Here is a 15,876-nt window from a genome sequence, read left to right on the forward strand (position 1 = left end):
CCCTCCTCTTTCTGGTCCATTCACAGCCCCAATTCTCTCCAGGAATTTGTGACTAGAAGGCATGGCAGGTCCCTAGGCAGAGGGTGAGGTAGGGCTGATGGGATGGAGACCAGGGCTGGACTGTTGGGGGTCCTCATGGGGTGTGACTGCCCAGCCACCTCGGTCCTGGCTTTGGGTGCTGGACTTAGGACGTGTCCTGCCTGCAGTCCTGGATCCAGGCTCGTGGGGATTCCAGGAACTTCTTTATCCAGCCACTGTGTGTTAGGTGCTTGCCTCGTGCCTCACTCTCTGGACAGTGCTGGGGATACAGCACGGTCAGGGCAGTCCTGAGCCCGGCTCTCACGGGTCTCCCAGTCCAGAGGTAACACAGACTTGTCATCAGATGGTGACAGCACCAAGTGGTCAGCTGTGAAAGCCCGAGGGTTAGGAGTGTGGTAAGGGGAGGTCTTCCTGGAGAAGGGAACAATTTTTTAAGTAGCCAGGGTAGAAGACTTTCGTGTTTGCATCTCCATGGAGCCTAGTGGCCTCTCCTGGCAACTGGAGTCATTTCTTTATCCCCTCTGGATATGTGGTGTTCCCAGTGATACTGTGAGGGACAATGCTGGGGCACAGGAGTGCCAGCTGAGCCCCATCCCTTGCCTAACAGGAAGTACCTCAGAGCCTTATGAATGGGACATAGGCTGCAAGAGGAGGAGGAAGGCTGACTAGTTTTGAGGTCAGGGATGAGGCATCTGAATGTGAGATGGAGCCAAAATTGGTAGCTAGTTGGGCTAAAAGGGACCCTAGAGTGCCACCCTCTGCCTGCTCAGGGAGAGCAGGAGGGGAAGGGCCTCATCTCTGGAAAGTCCCCTTCCTTGCTGGTCCACGTGTTGGGCAACAGCACCCTCTGCTGGCCTCTCTGAGTAAACTCTTAAATGTAGTTCCCACCCATCGGCTGTGGCAAATGGGCCTCTAGGTCCCTTATCCTGGCAATGCAAATGGGAAGTTATTTCTCTGCTCCTGTCCACAGTGTCTGGATCATTGCACCAGCCTCCTCACAGATCTCCCTTACCTCCAGTCCCTTACCCTCATGCTTTCCCCCCTCCTGCCTGCTACCCGAAGGATAAAGGAACTCAAGCTACTTAGTATGGCTTAGAGAGGCCCTGTGTACCTGACCCCTGGTGACCTCTCTGGCTTCATATCCTGGTGCTCCCCCTTCAAACTTAAGATTGGTGGTTGGTTCTGGGGGGGTCACAAATCTCTAAATCCAAATGCCATGAACTCTGCTTTGGAAAATATACATGTACATGGAATTTTGCATAAATATTCAAGAGGTTCTCAAATCCTCTGCAGCCCAACCATGGCCTTCCAAGTTAGAACATTTTTATTCCTTGACCACACTGAAGTCGTTGGCAGTAGCCAGAAAGATCCATGCCTGCCTTCCCCTCTGGGTCTTTGCCTCGCCCTTCCTGCTGCCTGAAACCTCCCTTTTTAATTCCTGCTCATCCTTTAGGTCTCAGCTTGGGTGTCCCCTCCTCCTAGAAGGGAATCTTCCCTGACCCTCTAGGCTGGGGTGGACAACCCCATCAGAGCCCGGGCCACTCAGGGTGGTCACTTGTGATAGTCTGTTGCTTTGTTGGTAACACACCTGAATGAGTCACTACCATCACCCAGAGCAGATCAGGACCAGGGTTGTCCCCTTTCACATCTGCAAATTCTTCATGTCCTGGAACACAGTAGGAAATTCTATCTGATCTCACCACCCATCTCATGCTAGCCAGGGACTGGCTTTGATCACAGAAGCAAGAAACAAAGCTTAGTAGATATTTTTCGAGGTGGTGACGGAAGAAAGGGATGGATTGGAGTCTAAACCAGAGCACAAACCCTCAAGAGGCTCTGCGCGGTGGCCATTCAACCATCCATCCCAGAAGTAAGCATGCCGGGCTCTGGAGTCCCAGCGGTGAACAGGTTGAACGATGGTTCAGATCCCTCCTGATACTGCAATTCAGTAGCAGGTCAGATGGGGGCGGGGGGGGAGGGCGCGGAAGAGCCTCTCACTCGGGGGACCCTTACGTTCCCCGCGGCGGGGGGCGGGACCTGAGGGAGACACGCATGCGCATGGGAAGGTCCGCCTTCACCCCGGAACTGTTGTTTCGGGCTCGGCGGCGCACCGGGTCCCCCTGGAGTGTGCTCAGCCGGAAGTGGCCGCTGAGGGCCTGGGGCCGGGATCGGCGTGTAGAGCCTCCCGCGGCGGCTAACTAGTAGAGAATCAGGATGGAGGCCGTGGCCCCCGCGGCGGCGGCCAGGGAACCCGATGAAGGTGAGGTCCCGGCCGCGCGGAGGCGGCGGGAGGGTAGGGTGCGGTGTCACTGGGAAATGATTCCCCGTGGGCGCGCAGGAGGACTCTTTATAGGGGGACACCTGCCCTCGGGTCTGCCAGTCCCCTTCGCCACCTTGTCCAGGTTAATCCTTTTCTCGTTGCGAGCTGCCGTCCTTTACCCCGTCCCCTCCCCCGAAATTAACCTCCCCCAAGTTCCGGGCCAGGCTGACCCGATTCCTTACCGGGCTAACTCTCGGGTCAACATAAACTTGCCCCCTGTCCCGGCTGAGTCCCAGTGTCCCAGTCCACCCTGCCTCTCAGTTTCCTCCCCTGCATCGCACTGACCCTCCCCTTGCCCCAGGCTGACCTTCCTCCTGTCCCACGCAAACTCTGCTTATTCCAGACTCACGGTTCCCCCATTTCATTCTCATTCCCCTTTTTCCGAAGTCCACAGTGCCATCTGCCTCCTCGGGTCCTTACTCCGTTTCTGTGCTCCCTGCATCACTCTCCTTTGCATTTTCAGTCTCTATTTCTCCCGATGCCTTCCCATCAGTATCTAAAACGCTTTCGTTTTGCTCATCTTAAAATTTCATCCCGCTGCTTCAGAGTCATCCCAGGTGGGTCGAGGTGTGGTTGGGAGATTGGCGGAAATGTCCCTGGCCAAGAATTGGTCACTGTTGAAGCTGGATGGTGGGGATATGGGGTGGGGGTGGGAATATGGTCGTCTTCTCGACATTTGTGCATGTTGGAAATTTTCCATTTAAAAATGTTTTAACCTGGGGCGCCTGGGTGGCTCAGTCGGTTAAGCGTCTGCCTTCGGCTCAGGTCATGATCCCAGGGTCCTGGGATCGAGTCCCACATCGGGCTCCCTGCTCAGTGGGAAGCCTGCTTCTCCCTCTCGCACTCCCCCTCCTTGTGTTCCCTCTCTCACTATTTCTGTCAAATAAATGAATAAAATCTTTTTTTAAAAAAGTGTTTTAACCTAAAAAGAACGTCTATCCCTCGGTTCCATGCGCCTTCCGATACCAGGTATCTTCTCCAAAGAGTCATTCACACCTGTCTCCGTTTCTTCACCTCCCACCCACTTGCAGTCTGGCTTTTACCTCCAGAAACTGCTCTGATCAAGGTTGCCAGTGGCCTCTCTGTGCACCCCCCCCACCCCCGGTGTAGTTAAACGGAGTCACCCCATTCAGGTTTTCTCTTACTAGACTTGGAGAGTTCAATGCCATTGATCTCTCCATCCTTCTTGAAAGTTGTCTCTTGCTTTCTTTTGTTTTCGTTTTAAGATTTATTTATTTTAGAAAGAAAGAAAGAAGGAGAGAGTGGGGGTAGGGGCAGAGGGAGAGAATCTTCAAGGGGACTCCCCATTGAGCAAGGAGCCCATAGCCCGACTCAGCTCCATCACAAGACCCATGAGATCATGACCTGAGCCGAAACCAAGAGTTGGACGCTCGACCTACTGAGCCACCAGGCGCCCCCTCCTTGGTTTCTGTGACACCACTCTTTCCCTTTCTCTTCCTCTCTCTCAGGCTCCTCCCGCTCAGCCTCGATCAGTTTTCTATGGCTGCTGCAGCAGATGACAAGCTGGGGGGCTTAAAACAAGAGAAATGTATTCTGTTTTGAGGGCCAGAGGTCTGAAATCGGTACCACAAGGCTGAAATCAAGGTGTTAGCAGGACTGAGGAGGGCCTCCCTCAGAGGCTCTTCCAGCTTCTGGTGGCTCCTGGCGTTCCTTGGCTTGTGGCCACATCACTCCGATCTCTGCTTCTGTCCGTCTTCACATGGCCTTCTCTTCTGTGTATGTCCAGTCTCCTTTGGACTCTCTCTTATGGATACTCATCATGACCCACCTGGACAATCCAAGATAATCTCCCTGTCCCAAGATCCTTAACTTGATCACATCTGCAGACACCCATTTTGGCCATCAACAGTAACACAGGCTCCAGGAATTAAAGCGTGGCTGTCTTTCAGCGGCCCATTTTGTAGCCTTGCATGGCCTCCTTCGTAGGCATGGCTTCTCCCTATCCAGTCGGGGCTCTTTCCTAGCCCACTCTTCTCTTGTCCCTCACACTCCCCTTGCCCTCCCCATGACCTCTCATTTCCTTCGGCTTTGGTTCCTGTCTTGGCTCCATAGCTCTGTCCCCAGCCCTGCACTTTTCTCCTGAGAAGTCTCTAGCCCCACAGACCAGCAGTCTCTTAGATGGTCCCCTTGGATGTCCCCTGGGCCCGTCCTACCTTCCATGTCTCAAACTGGCCTCAGCATCTCCCCCCACCCCCAAATCTGCTCCTTGTCCGTGACTGTCTCAAGGACAGTTTGATTAGTCCCCAGACCTGAACCCCGGACCTGAACTGGATGCATCCCTTGCCTCCCAGCCCTTCAGCCCCATGGCTTGTCTACTCAGCCTCCTGAGCATCTTTCTAACTACCACCCCTTCCTGTGCCCTCCCCCACACCCCTTGCCCTGGTCCAGCTCAGTCTTCTCTGGTCTCAGTGATTAAAACCCTCCCGGAAACCCACTGCACTTGTAACCCTCACCCCCTCCCTCTTCCCCGTCCCAGCCAAGCTGCCCAAAGGAGTTGCCTATACTTTGTCTTCTCTTATTTCCTGGCCGCTCAGCCTCACTCCAGTTCCCACACCTTTTGAGAAACAGCTCTTGACAAGGTTTGCCTAGCGCCCAGCTTGCCTGTTACCAGCACCCGTGTTGTCTTTGACCGTCCTGGCTCCCGCATCACACTGGCTGTTTCCTGAGGGCAGATGTTGGGCTGCCTCACTCCCGTGGATCCTCAGCACGGCCCAGCTCGGGACCTCACACAGATTTAGAGTTGCTGAAGAGTGGCTGGATGAATGTGTGAATGAGTAGGAGAGAGAGGGAATGAGTGAACAATTTAGTGGATGTGTTAGTGATTTTGTGTGCAAGTGAAAAGGCAAAGAATTGTGTCAGTCAGTGAATGAGGTGGTAAAGGACCAAGAAAACACACCAAGCACCCTCCTGCCTCAGGGCCTTTGCACTGGCTGTTCCCTTTCCATAGCCACCCAGGCGCCCCTCTACGTAGCTCTTGGAACCACCCAACAGACTGTATGTCTGCTAACGCATCATATGTTTTCAGTAATTAGGTTTTTCACGGTCCATGTCCCCTACTAAAATGTCAACTTTGTGCATCCTGTGGTATCTTTGGGACCTAGAACAGTGCCCAGGACATAGTAGGTGATCAGGAAACATAAAATGAGTCTTTTCCACCCACCCCACCTTCCCCCGCACTCCCATCCCCGGACTAACACATCTCCCCTCCCCCCACAGGCTGCACGCAGCCCGGTACTGGACACTGGGGGGAGCTGAGCTGGACACCGGTCCCACCCAGACCCCAGGACAAGGTGGAGGCCGCGGAAGGAGCGCCAAGGGCCCCAGATGATGACGCCCTGGGGGCTGAGAACACAGCAGTGAGTGCCATGCTGCGCGCCGTGGCCGCCAGCCGCCTGCCTGTGTGCAGCCAGCAGCAGGGCGAGCCTGACCTCACCGAGCGGGAGAAGGTGGCCATCCTGGGCCAGCTGTACCATGAGAAGCCGCTGGTGTTCCTGGAGCGCTTCCGCACGGGCCTCCGCGAGGAGCACCTGGCCTGCTTTGGCCACTTGCGCGGCGACCATCGTGCAGACTTCTACTGTGCTGAGGTGGCCCGGCAGGGCAGTGCCCGACCCCGCACCCTGCGCACCCGCCTGCGTAACCGGCGCTACGCTGCCCTGCGTGAGCTCATCCAAGGTGTGAGGACAGGTGGGCTGGGCGGGCGGGGAGACTGAGGCAGAGGAAGTAAGAAACAAGGATGCAAGAGCGGAGACACAGACAGAGGTCCTGGAGATAAGTTTTGAGACAGGGACACAGGGAGGTTGAAAGAGACACGTGAAGCGATGAGGCAAGATAGGTAGAGGCAGACGGGAACCCAGGGGAAGAGAATGGGACAGGCAGTGAGAAGGGTCAGGATTTAGTAGATGACACAAGTGCCATTTCACAGAACCCAGCACTGTGATAAGTGCTTATCCCTCAGGAAAACGAGACTCTCTTACACCATGCACAGAGGCGCTGAGGAAACCCAGGGGAGTCTGTCTGTGACTCTGGGGACACACAGGCCCTCTGAAACAAGGCACGCGTCTGGAGGGCACGATACCTTCTTGACCGCAGCATAATTACAAGCATCTCTGTGACCAGAGACACCAGAACTAAAGTTGAAAGAGGAGAGCAGGGGCGCCTGGGTGGCTCGGTTGTTAAGCGTCTGCCTTCGGCTCGGGTCATGATCCCAGGATCCTGGGATCAAGCCCCACATTGGGCTCTCTGCTCCACGGGAAGCCTGCTTCTCCCTCTCCCACTCCCCCTGCTTGTGTTCCCTCTCTTGCTGTGTCTCTGCCTGTCAAATAAATAAAAGCTTAGAAAAAAAAATAGAGGAGAGCAAACGAGGCAGAAAGCGAGTGAAGATTCTGGTTAGGGTGAAGACTCAGGCCCTAGGGCCAGGGAGATGGAGAGGGTGGGGCGCAGCGACAGGTCGGGAAGAAGGAGATGGGAGGGAGGAGGGATGAATGAATGGGGGTTGAGGTGACAGACACGGGAGGCCTGAGTCTTCACCGGGAGGGACAGGTGGGTGGAGGCAGAGCGGCAGAAACAGAGCCAGGGAAACGGAGGGAGGGAAACAGAATATGGTGGGTAACACCAGAGGGAGAGAGATGGGTAAGAGAGGGGGCAGGACAAGGACGGTCACAGACCCCAGTGCTGCAGAGGCCAGAATTCTGGGCAGATTCTCACCCTGGGCTCTGAAGGCGGGGCTGGGACCGGTGGGTGGGAGGGACTGGGCAGGTGTAACGGTTTTCTGAGGGACAGAGCCCCCTGCAGGAACAGGCAGCCAGCCAGGGGAGACAAGAAGGTCCCGGGTTTGGGGGTGGTGGGGAAGCCAAGCCCACCCGAGGGATGGCTGCAAAGGAGAGCACTCTGGGGAGAGGTTAGATCTGGGGTCTGGAAGAACACCAGGGGTACCCACATCTGGCACGGCCAGCTGTGTGCGCAGCCAGCCACACGTGATCTGCATCCTGGCTCCTGTGTGCAGGACCCTTGCCTGTGGCCTGCTGCACGCTGCCTCGCAGACACTCGCAGACACGCACGCAGGAGGGTGTGCACACCTGTGTGACCAGGCACAGCGACGGGCAGGGGCCCCACACCACCAGCGCCTCGGGGCCCGGGCTGGCCAGGGCCGGGCGTGCGCACACAGGTGTACACGTGCAGCCGCGGGGCCGCTGACGCGCCCACGCTCAGACGCATGCGTGCTCGCGGCCACGGGCCCTCAGGCGGCTGCGTGCTCCCCCGCCCGTCCGAGTGCGCACGCGCGCGCTGGCCCTTGTGCGCGCTTGGCTTCCTACGAGCGCGATCGTGGGCGCGCGTGTGCTCAGACAGGCTGGCCCCGCGCCCAAGCCCCTGACCCCGGGCGCGCCGTGTCTCTGTGCAGGCGGCGAGTACTTCAGCGACGAGCAGATGCGCTTCCGGGCCCCGCTGCTGTACGAGCAGTACATCGGGCAGTACCTAACCCAGGAGGAGCTCAGTGCCCGCGCTCCGGCCCACCAGCCGCCCAAGCCCGGCGCCCTCGGCACCCCCGCCTGCCCGCTCTCTGATCTGCTGCTCCAGTCCTACCAGGAGCGGGAGCTGCAGCAGCGGCTGCTCCAGCAGCAGGAGGAGGAGGAGGCCTGCCTGGAGGAGGAGGAAGATGAGGAGGACAGCGATGAGGAAGGTGAGGGCCAGTTCCAGGGGGCTCCAGGCTGGGCCCCCGAACTGCAAGAGCAGACCTCGCGTCCCTCCCCTGCCTGCCCTGAGTGCCCAGGCTCTTCCCAGTCCTTCCAGCATCTCTGTCCCCCACTCCTCAAAGGCACCCAGCAGTCGCTCCCCTCCAGGCCGTTGCCCACGCTGTTTCCTCTGCCAAGAATGCCTTCCCTTCACCAGCCTCCAGGTAGCAGGTCCTGATCCTGTTCTCCAGTCTCCAGAGCACTGTATTGTCATTGTGTGTTTGGCGTGTGGCCGGGGAGGGCAGGACAGGGGCTGTCTTGGTCACCACTGTGTTCCCAGTGCCACCAGGACAGAGGAGGCGGCTCTCCATGGCTTTGTTCTCAGCCCTTCCCCGAGTGCGCCGCTCACATCCTCCCCGCTGTGGGTGTCTGCCCCTACAGACCAGAGCCCCAGCAAAGACTCGGAGGCCTGGGTCCCCGACTCAGAAGAGAGGCTGATCCTGCGGGAAGAGTTCACCAGCCGGATGCACCAGCGCTTCCTGGACGGCAAGGACGGGGACTTTGACTACAGGTGACTCAGGCTCCCCCTCCCCCCCCAGCCCGGCACCCCACGGCCCTCGGCCCGGCTCAGATGGCATAAGGGTCTCAGATGAACCAGAGATCAGTGGGCGTCCTTGGACTAGCTTTGTGCATCTCTGAGCATCAGTCCCCTCACCTGAAGAAGGGACTGAGCAGGGCTGACCGCTCAAATTTGACAAAACACTGAAATATTTGCATTCGGGTGAGTGGTGGTGGCCTGGTAGGATGCCACTGCCCCAAGCCCCCCAGGTGTCCCCCAGGCAAGCCAGCTTCTTCCTCAGGCCCCCAGACCTCCTCGTGCTTCAGGAAGTAGCCACTGGCAGGGTTAATGCCTAGCACGGAGGGGCCTGTGGTGGCCGCCCTGCAGTCTGTTTGCTGTCCCCACCGTAACCCCAGGGCGAGACACACAACCACTGCTTTGGAAAGGATTTTGCCATCAGGGAAAAGGACACTGAAATATCAAGTATCGGAGTCAGAGATAAAAGGTTTTGACAACTGAGGCAGTCTTGCCTGGTGGGTGTGCTAGCCGAGGGCCCGGCTTCAAACCCAGCCCCGGCAACACACGAATAGGCCGACCCTCACCAGTTGGGTGGGGAGCGCCAATGCCACGGCCCCCAGGAGCACCGCCGGCCTGATCTAGGGCCCCCTGGCTCCAGAGGCAGGTCTGGCTGATCCACCTTCCAGCTGGGGTGGAGCCTCTCGGCCTGAGTTCCCACAAAAAGCGGGTGCAGAGCACCTGGGCCGTGGGGAGCCCCCAGAAAGCCAGGTGCCCATGAGGAAATTGGGCCTGGCGTGAGGATTAGGGATGAGGGGGGATCAAAGCCCAACCCCCCTGTAGGGCAGCTACTGGGCAGCAGGGACAGTGGGTCCCTTCTCTGCGTTCCGCCACCATGTGCTGAGCACCTGCTGTGTCCAGACTCTGGGGATGAAGCAGTGACCAAATCCAGTGACGAAAGGGTTCCCTGCCCTGAAGGGAGTTCCGCTCTAGTGAGGAAGCAAAAGAAGTATGGAGCATCTGGTGCTGACGGGGCCATAAAGAAAATTAAGGCAGGGTCCAGGGGCGGGGGGTTGGAACGAGGTGGCCAGGGAAGGATCTCTGAGCAGGTGACGTTTCAGCAAAGGCGTGCAGGATGTGATGGGTGAGCAACATGAATGTCTGGGGTCAGAGTGTTCCTGGCGGGGGGAGCAGCAGGTGCAAGGATCCTGTTGACAATTTAGGATCACTTGACACCTTAGGGCAAACACTTCTCAGCACCGTTGACCTTTCGGGCCAGATCATTCTTCTGTGGAGCATTGGCCTGGGCGCAGCAGCGGGTTGAGAGGCGTCCCTGGTGTCGAGTCATTGGGGGCCAGTAGGAGCCCCCCAGTTGTGACAACCAGAATGGCTCCAGTTATCCCCCCATGTCCCCTGAGGGGCAGAATCGTCCTGGTTCAGAACCACTCTCTGGGGAATGGGGGTCCTCCTGTCCCCACATGTTCCAGCTTTTTGAGAGAAACCAGAAGTTTTTATGGAAAATCTCTACTTTGGAAAATGTTCCTTTTGTTTGAAGCCCTGAGAGACTCCTAGCCTCGCCCCCTGCAGGGGGGCAGCTTCCATTTACAGCTGCCAGCATGTGGCCTTCGACTCTGGGGGTCCCACCTCCTCTGAAGAGTGAGAAGCAGCCGGGCCCCCAGAGCCAGCCCCTGACAGCCCCCTCCCCCTGCAGCACCGTGGACGACAACCCCGACTTTGACAACCTGGACATTGTGGCGCGGGATGAGGAGGAGAGGTACTTCGACGAGGAGGAGCCCGAGGACGCGCCCAGCCCAGAGCTGGATGGGGACTGATGGCCGCGGCCGCCCGCCCCGCCCATGACTCCGTCTAGGGGACAGCCTCGCTGGCTCTGGTGCCATCCCTGCCCCCTCTTTGTGCGGGGTTCCCTCCCTTCCCCCCCACCCCCCACTCCACCTCTGTCTCTCGTGGTCTCTCTGGCTCACTCGCTTTTTCTCCCTGCCTTTGTGTCTCTTGCTTTCTGCGTCCCCCTCCCTCTTGCAGCACCTCACTGTCTTTTCTCTGTGCCTTTCTCTCTGTCCCTTTCCCTGCGCCCAGGCCTCTGTCCCCACGATAGGGCCCAGGCTGAAGGTCGTCCCCTTGACCGAGGCCCTTCGTAGCCGGAGCCGGCCGGGACGATATCAGTGTCCTGTGTAGGGTCCAGGTGAACCCCGGGCTTCGCCCCCGGCCTCTGCCTGTTTCCCACCTCTGTGCCGATGCGGCTCGTGCCTCCCTGCCTCTGTTTCGGTCCCATCTCCCTCAGCCTCGCTCTGGGCCTCTGGCTCTTCCCGCTGTACGCTCCCATCTCTCGGCCCCCACGCTACCTCTGGCCCTCCGTCTGCCTCTCAGCCTCTCTCTCTCTCTCTGTTTCCGTGTCGTTTCCCCCCCACCCCCTGGCCCAGCCACTGTGGGCAGCAGAGCCCTGACTGCTGAGGAAGGTGGCCTCGCTGGGCGGGCTACCAGCTGTCACTTCTCCCTCAGGACCCAGACTTGGGAGGGGGGTGCAGGGGCAGCACCAGGGCCACGGGCCTGCCAGCTTGGGTGTGGTGGGAGGGGGCACGGGGAGGGGGGCTCTCCCCTCTCAGCCCCACCGGCCTCTCTCTTTCCCCGGCCACAATGTTCCCTTCCTTCACTTCCTCCGCCTCCTTCTCCCTCCTGTTTACACTCCCCAAATACGCACAGGCTGTTATCATGGGTCCTGAGTCATCCCACACACAGCCTGCCCCAGCATCCCTGCCCCCAGCTGGCCACAGGGCCCGCCCCGCAGAGCCCCCCGCCGCCCCCGGCTAATGCGAGCCAGATGGCCTCCCGGTGACTCAGCCACTGGCCTGTGGGAACCCAGGCGTCTCACCTTCCCATGCCCCCACACCCAGCTCCTGCTCCCCCAGTAGACATGCACATGGAGAAGGGGTCAGCTGCTTGCCGGGAGGGCCATGGGGCAAAGAGGTGGGGCCTGGGGACCCCTCGCTCCTGGGAGCCAGAATGATGGCACCCCACCATAGCCAAGCCTGCAGGACCCTCAAAACCACCTCCTCAGGCACATGGCCCAGAGTAAGGGGGAGACCCTGAGGCCTCCCAGGGCCACAGCTCTTGACCCCTGGGCCTCAGCTCTGCCCTCTGGGTCAAGCAGGACTAGAGCCAGACACAGAAAGTGAGAGCTGGCCTAGAGGCCAAGGGACATTCACACGGAGAGACTTAAATACGGAAGCTCCCAGTTAGCAGTTCTATCCTCTGCCGGACCTGACGCCACACTGAATCCTCCTGACGACCCTGTGAACTAGGGACTCGCCTCCATTCCATAGGTGAGTCAGGGGAGGCCAGAAGGGAGGTGTTAGTTGGTCGAGGCTGCACGGCCAGTGAAGATGAAAAACCAGGTCTAGACCCTCACAGGTCCTGGGGACCATCCTCCTAGGTTGCGTGTCAGGTCAGGGCCACCCGGAGCGGTCGGATGCACGGATTTGCTCAAGAAGAGCAAGGAAGAGGTGGCTATGGAGGGTGATACCAGCAGCTAAGCTTGGGCGGGGAGGGGGGGCGTCCCATGTGCTCGGCACCGCCCTGCACACGGGCGCCGAGGTCGGCACCTGGACAGGAAGCCCCGCGGCCCTCCTGCGCCACATGGACGGTCCACACTGCCACCCTGGCTGCCACGGAAGCCCAGGGTGGGCCAGCCGGCGCGACGCGCCCTCGGAGAGCCCGAGGCTGACGGGGGTTTGCCCCTCGGGTACATGTGCGCGCCCGCCCGCGGGCCCAGGGAGCTTTTCTAGCACGGGGAGCAGCCCTGCGTGATGTGCGCGGTTTGGGCCAGCTTGTCATTGGATCCTTAACGTTGTTTGTGATATACTTTGCCGGACGCAGACTTGTTACATAATAAAGTGATGAGAGACTACAGCAGCTGAGTCAGAATTAGGGTTAGTCAGATGGCGGAGACAGAGGTGGGGCCAGTCAAGAGGGACTGCGGGAGACACGCCCCCGGCACAGCCCCCGCCACTGCGACCCGGAGGTGCCCCGGGGGGCGCCTGGCCCTCCGCCCCCAGCCCTGGGTCAGGGCGGACGGAGAGGCTGAGTCAGGGAGGGAGAGCCCCTCCGTGGGCATCCGGCCCCCACCCCGTCTCCCGTCTGTCCTGCCGGCTGCCGCCCGCACCCCCGTCTGACCCCCCTGCGTGTCCTGCCCTCTCATCCTGGTCTCCCACTGCTGCCCCGCTGCGCCTCTCCCTCTCCCCCTACTCTGCTTTGCCTCTGGCCGCCCGAAGCTCCCATCACTTCCCCCCTCCACTCTTGCCCCGCCAGTCCTGCCCAGAAGCTCTGCCACCCCTCTCGCTTCCCTCCCGCTCATCCCCCCACACCGGTCCCTGAGCCTCCGAGACCATTCCTGTGCCTTCCTCCTGGAGTCTCCACCCCCACGTCTCCCCCTCCCTGCGGTCCCCGGCCCGCCCCCTCACGCCTGTCGGCTGGCCCCTCTTCTCTGTCTCCCAGACCCTGGGAACCCCAGTGAGGACGTCCAGAGGGTGGCTGGTGGCCCCTGGGAGCCCAGGATGAGGGGTCACCGCCACACCCCCATCCAGAAAGGGGGCGGGAAGGGGCAGTGAGGCCGTAGCCTGTCTGGCCAGAAGGAAGTGTATTTGCTGTGGCCTGGTCACCCCCGCCCCCAGGACCTGCAGGGCTGCCGCCGCCGCCGCCCTCCACCCCCCCCCCCGCCCCCCGGACTGGGGCCGAGTAAACACAGCCGCCCGGCAGCTGGGATATTTATACCGAGGTCTGGGCGCAGGTCCAGTGCCCACCACAGCCCCTGCCCTGCCCGCCCGCCACGGCCAGCCCCGGGCCAGCGTGGCACCAGCCGGCGAGGGGACACACCGCAGATGCAGCCTCCACTCAGCACAGAGGCCTCTGGGTGTGTCACTCGGGATGCCGGCGGCTTCCCTGGGGACACACCATGCCCCTCCTGCCCTGGAAACACCAGCACAGAATGCAGACCTGCAGGACACACGGCCACCCCACCGAAAATTCAAAACACCTCGAAGATCACGTGGTGCAAACAGAGAGACCCACACCACAGCTCACACGCCAGAGTCACCAGCCCACATACGGGGAGACAAAATGCAAACCCCATCTGCGCATGGAGTGTGTGTCCAGTCTCGGCGTGGACACACACTCACACAAGCACACGAGGAGGATGACAGCAAGCGTGTTGGAGACACACCCCACAGACACAACGCGCTCAGAATAGCAGCAGGGCACACATGGATCACAGACCTCCCCCAGAAACAAGCCGCCCACAGACGCACCAACACCGGGCACTGGCCCCCCGCCACACACACACACCCCCCCGCACTGAAAACACAGCTCGGCTAGCAAACACAGAGCACAGCAGCTCCCGGAAACACGCCTCCCTCACAGACATGCAGACAGGCACAGAAAACATCCGCACTTCGAGTCACACTTACCGAAGAACGCACAGATTTACACCCAGAGAGCAAGAGCAAAGATGCTGAGAAAAAACACAGACACACAGCGCGCCCCAGGGATGGGACCCCACTCCTCCACACAGACTTGCTGAGACACGGTGTCATGTCACAGAGCCCAGAGAGGACACCGGCTTCTAGACAGAAACACAAAACTCGGACCCACACGCAGCACAGCCAGACACACGGAGGGGACACGTGCTGGGGACGCACACTTGGACAGAAGCTGTCCACACTCAGCATGGCCAGCCGGCGCCCGCTGGTGTGTTAGAAACCCCCATGCTGCACACACAAAATCCACAGCACAAAGCTTGTAGACACACACACACACACACACACACACGGGTTCTGAACATGTTCAAATTTACATTAGGAACCCAAAAGAGGGGCGCCTGGGTGGCTCAGTCGGTTGAGCGACTGCCTTCGGCTCAGGTCATGATCCCAGGGTCCTGGGATCGAGCCCCGCATCGGGCTCCCTGCTCAGCGGGAAGCCTGCTTCTCCCTCGCCCACTCCCCCTACTTGTGTTCCCCCTCATGCTGTCTCTCTCTCTCTCTCTATTAAATAAATAAATAAAATCTTAAAAAAAAAAAAAAAAGAAACCCAAAAGACACCAATCACGAAGTTGGGGGGAGGGGCTTTCTCATCCCCCCCCGCCCCCTCCCTTGCTCGCCCCACTCCTTCCAGCTGACCCAGCTCCCAGGCCTGTCTGGGGGAGGGGGCAGGAAGGCCTGAGCTGGCCTCCCCGGCCCCGCTTCCTGCCCCGTGGGGGCCGGACGGGAAGCTGGGGCTCCAGCCGGAACCCAGGCTCCCCCCACGACTTCCCTCCCCTCCCGGGGCTGCCCGCAGGAGCGGGGGAGGGGAGCGGGACTCCCTGAACCCCGGGTCCTGCCCCCGCGCTTGGGCGCTGGGCCAGAGGCCAGGACTCCCTTGTCCCCACGGGGCCTGCCCCCCGCCCCCCCCCCGCGGGGTCGGGGGTGCCGCGTAGCAGGGCAGGGGCAGCCCGCAGGCAGTCCAAGAAGGTGCTGAGCCCGCAAGTTTCCCTTCCTGGGCGGCCTCCGCGCCAGCTCAGCCGGGCCGGCAGGTGGGCGGGGTGTGTCACGAGGGCGTGGCGAGGGCTCGGGCCACCGCGGGGTGTGCAGCCCTGTGCGGCCAGGACTTGTCCTCGGGCCGGGCCCGGGCTGGGCGTGCGAGGGCCGCGACCCTGGGGGTGTGTCTGGGTGTGTGGGACTGCTCCGTCTGGGACCCGGGGTGTGACAGCGCGTCTGGGTATGACGGGGCCAGCTGCTGTCTGCGCGGCCTCGTGGGACTCCCCAGGCCTCAGCGTGTGGGGCCCAGAGACGTCAGGCTGAGTGGGCACGACCGGCCTGCAGTCTGCGCCACCGTGCCGTGTGTCTCCATGTGTGGCGTGTGTCTGGGTGGGACTGGGATGCGTCCGGTTGTGCCTGTTCGCGAGCGGGGACCCCGCGGAGGACGTTTGTGTAACTGTTGGCGGGTCCCAGCAGGAGTCTCTGTTTCACTTCCTGATGGGGCTCTGAGGCTGGGCGGTGTGTGTCTGCACGTGGCACCCTCTCGAAATCCGTATCTGGTGTGCGGGGGTCGTGTTTGTGTGACCGTGTCCGGCTGTGTCCCGGTGAAGCTCCGAGGCTGGGCTGGGCGCGCGTGGGCTGTGGCCGCCGCCCCTTGTCACAAGCTTCTGTGGAGCCACTGTGGCTCTGAAAGGTGGATGCGTTTGCGAGACTGTGGGACACGGTCCACAT

At 60.3% G+C, this 15,876-nt stretch overlaps 1 protein-coding gene across 2 annotated transcripts; it reads left to right on the top strand.

Moving 5' to 3' along the window:
- Positions 1-2,102: 2,102 nt before the first annotated feature.
- CCDC97 (coiled-coil domain containing 97) lies at positions 2,103-12,547 on the top strand. 2 transcript variants are annotated; one of them, XM_045891584.3, is made up of 5 exons: positions 2,103-2,299; positions 5,597-6,052; positions 7,779-8,057; positions 8,491-8,620; positions 10,335-12,547. In XM_045891584.3, exons 1-5 carry the CDS (start codon positions 2,254-2,256, stop codon positions 10,453-10,455), a joined length of 1,032 nt encoding a protein of 343 aa, XP_045747540.1. In that variant the 5' UTR covers positions 2,103-2,253; the 3' UTR covers positions 10,456-12,547. The 2 variants fall into 2 exon arrangements, with proteins under 2 accessions (XP_045747540.1, XP_064436987.1); XM_064580917.1 differs by lacking the exon at positions 2,103-2,299 and adding an exon at positions 3,063-4,096.
- Positions 12,548-15,876: the final 3,329 nt, after the last annotated feature.

Source organism: Mirounga angustirostris, unplaced genomic scaffold, assembly GCF_029215605.1.
Source record: "Mirounga angustirostris isolate CCGP_5_RB_7025 unplaced genomic scaffold, mMirAng1.0.hap1 SCAF_16, whole genome shotgun sequence".
NCBI classification, from domain to species: domain Eukaryota; kingdom Metazoa; phylum Chordata; class Mammalia; order Carnivora; family Phocidae; genus Mirounga; species Mirounga angustirostris.

Bases quoted from the DNA above. Each gene is read 5' to 3' on its own strand.
- CCDC97 (XM_045891584.3), top strand. From the start codon at position 2,254: ATGGAGGCCGTGGCCCCCGCGGCGGCGGCCAGGGAACCCGATGAAG. The intron at 6,053-7,778 runs GTGTGAGGACAG...GTCTCTGTGCAG, and splicing joins CCTGCGTGAGCTCATCCAAG to GCGGCGAGTACTTCAGCGAC. The intron at 8,058-8,490 runs GTGAGGGCCAGT...CTGCCCCTACAG, and splicing joins GGAGGACAGCGATGAGGAAG to ACCAGAGCCCCAGCAAAGAC.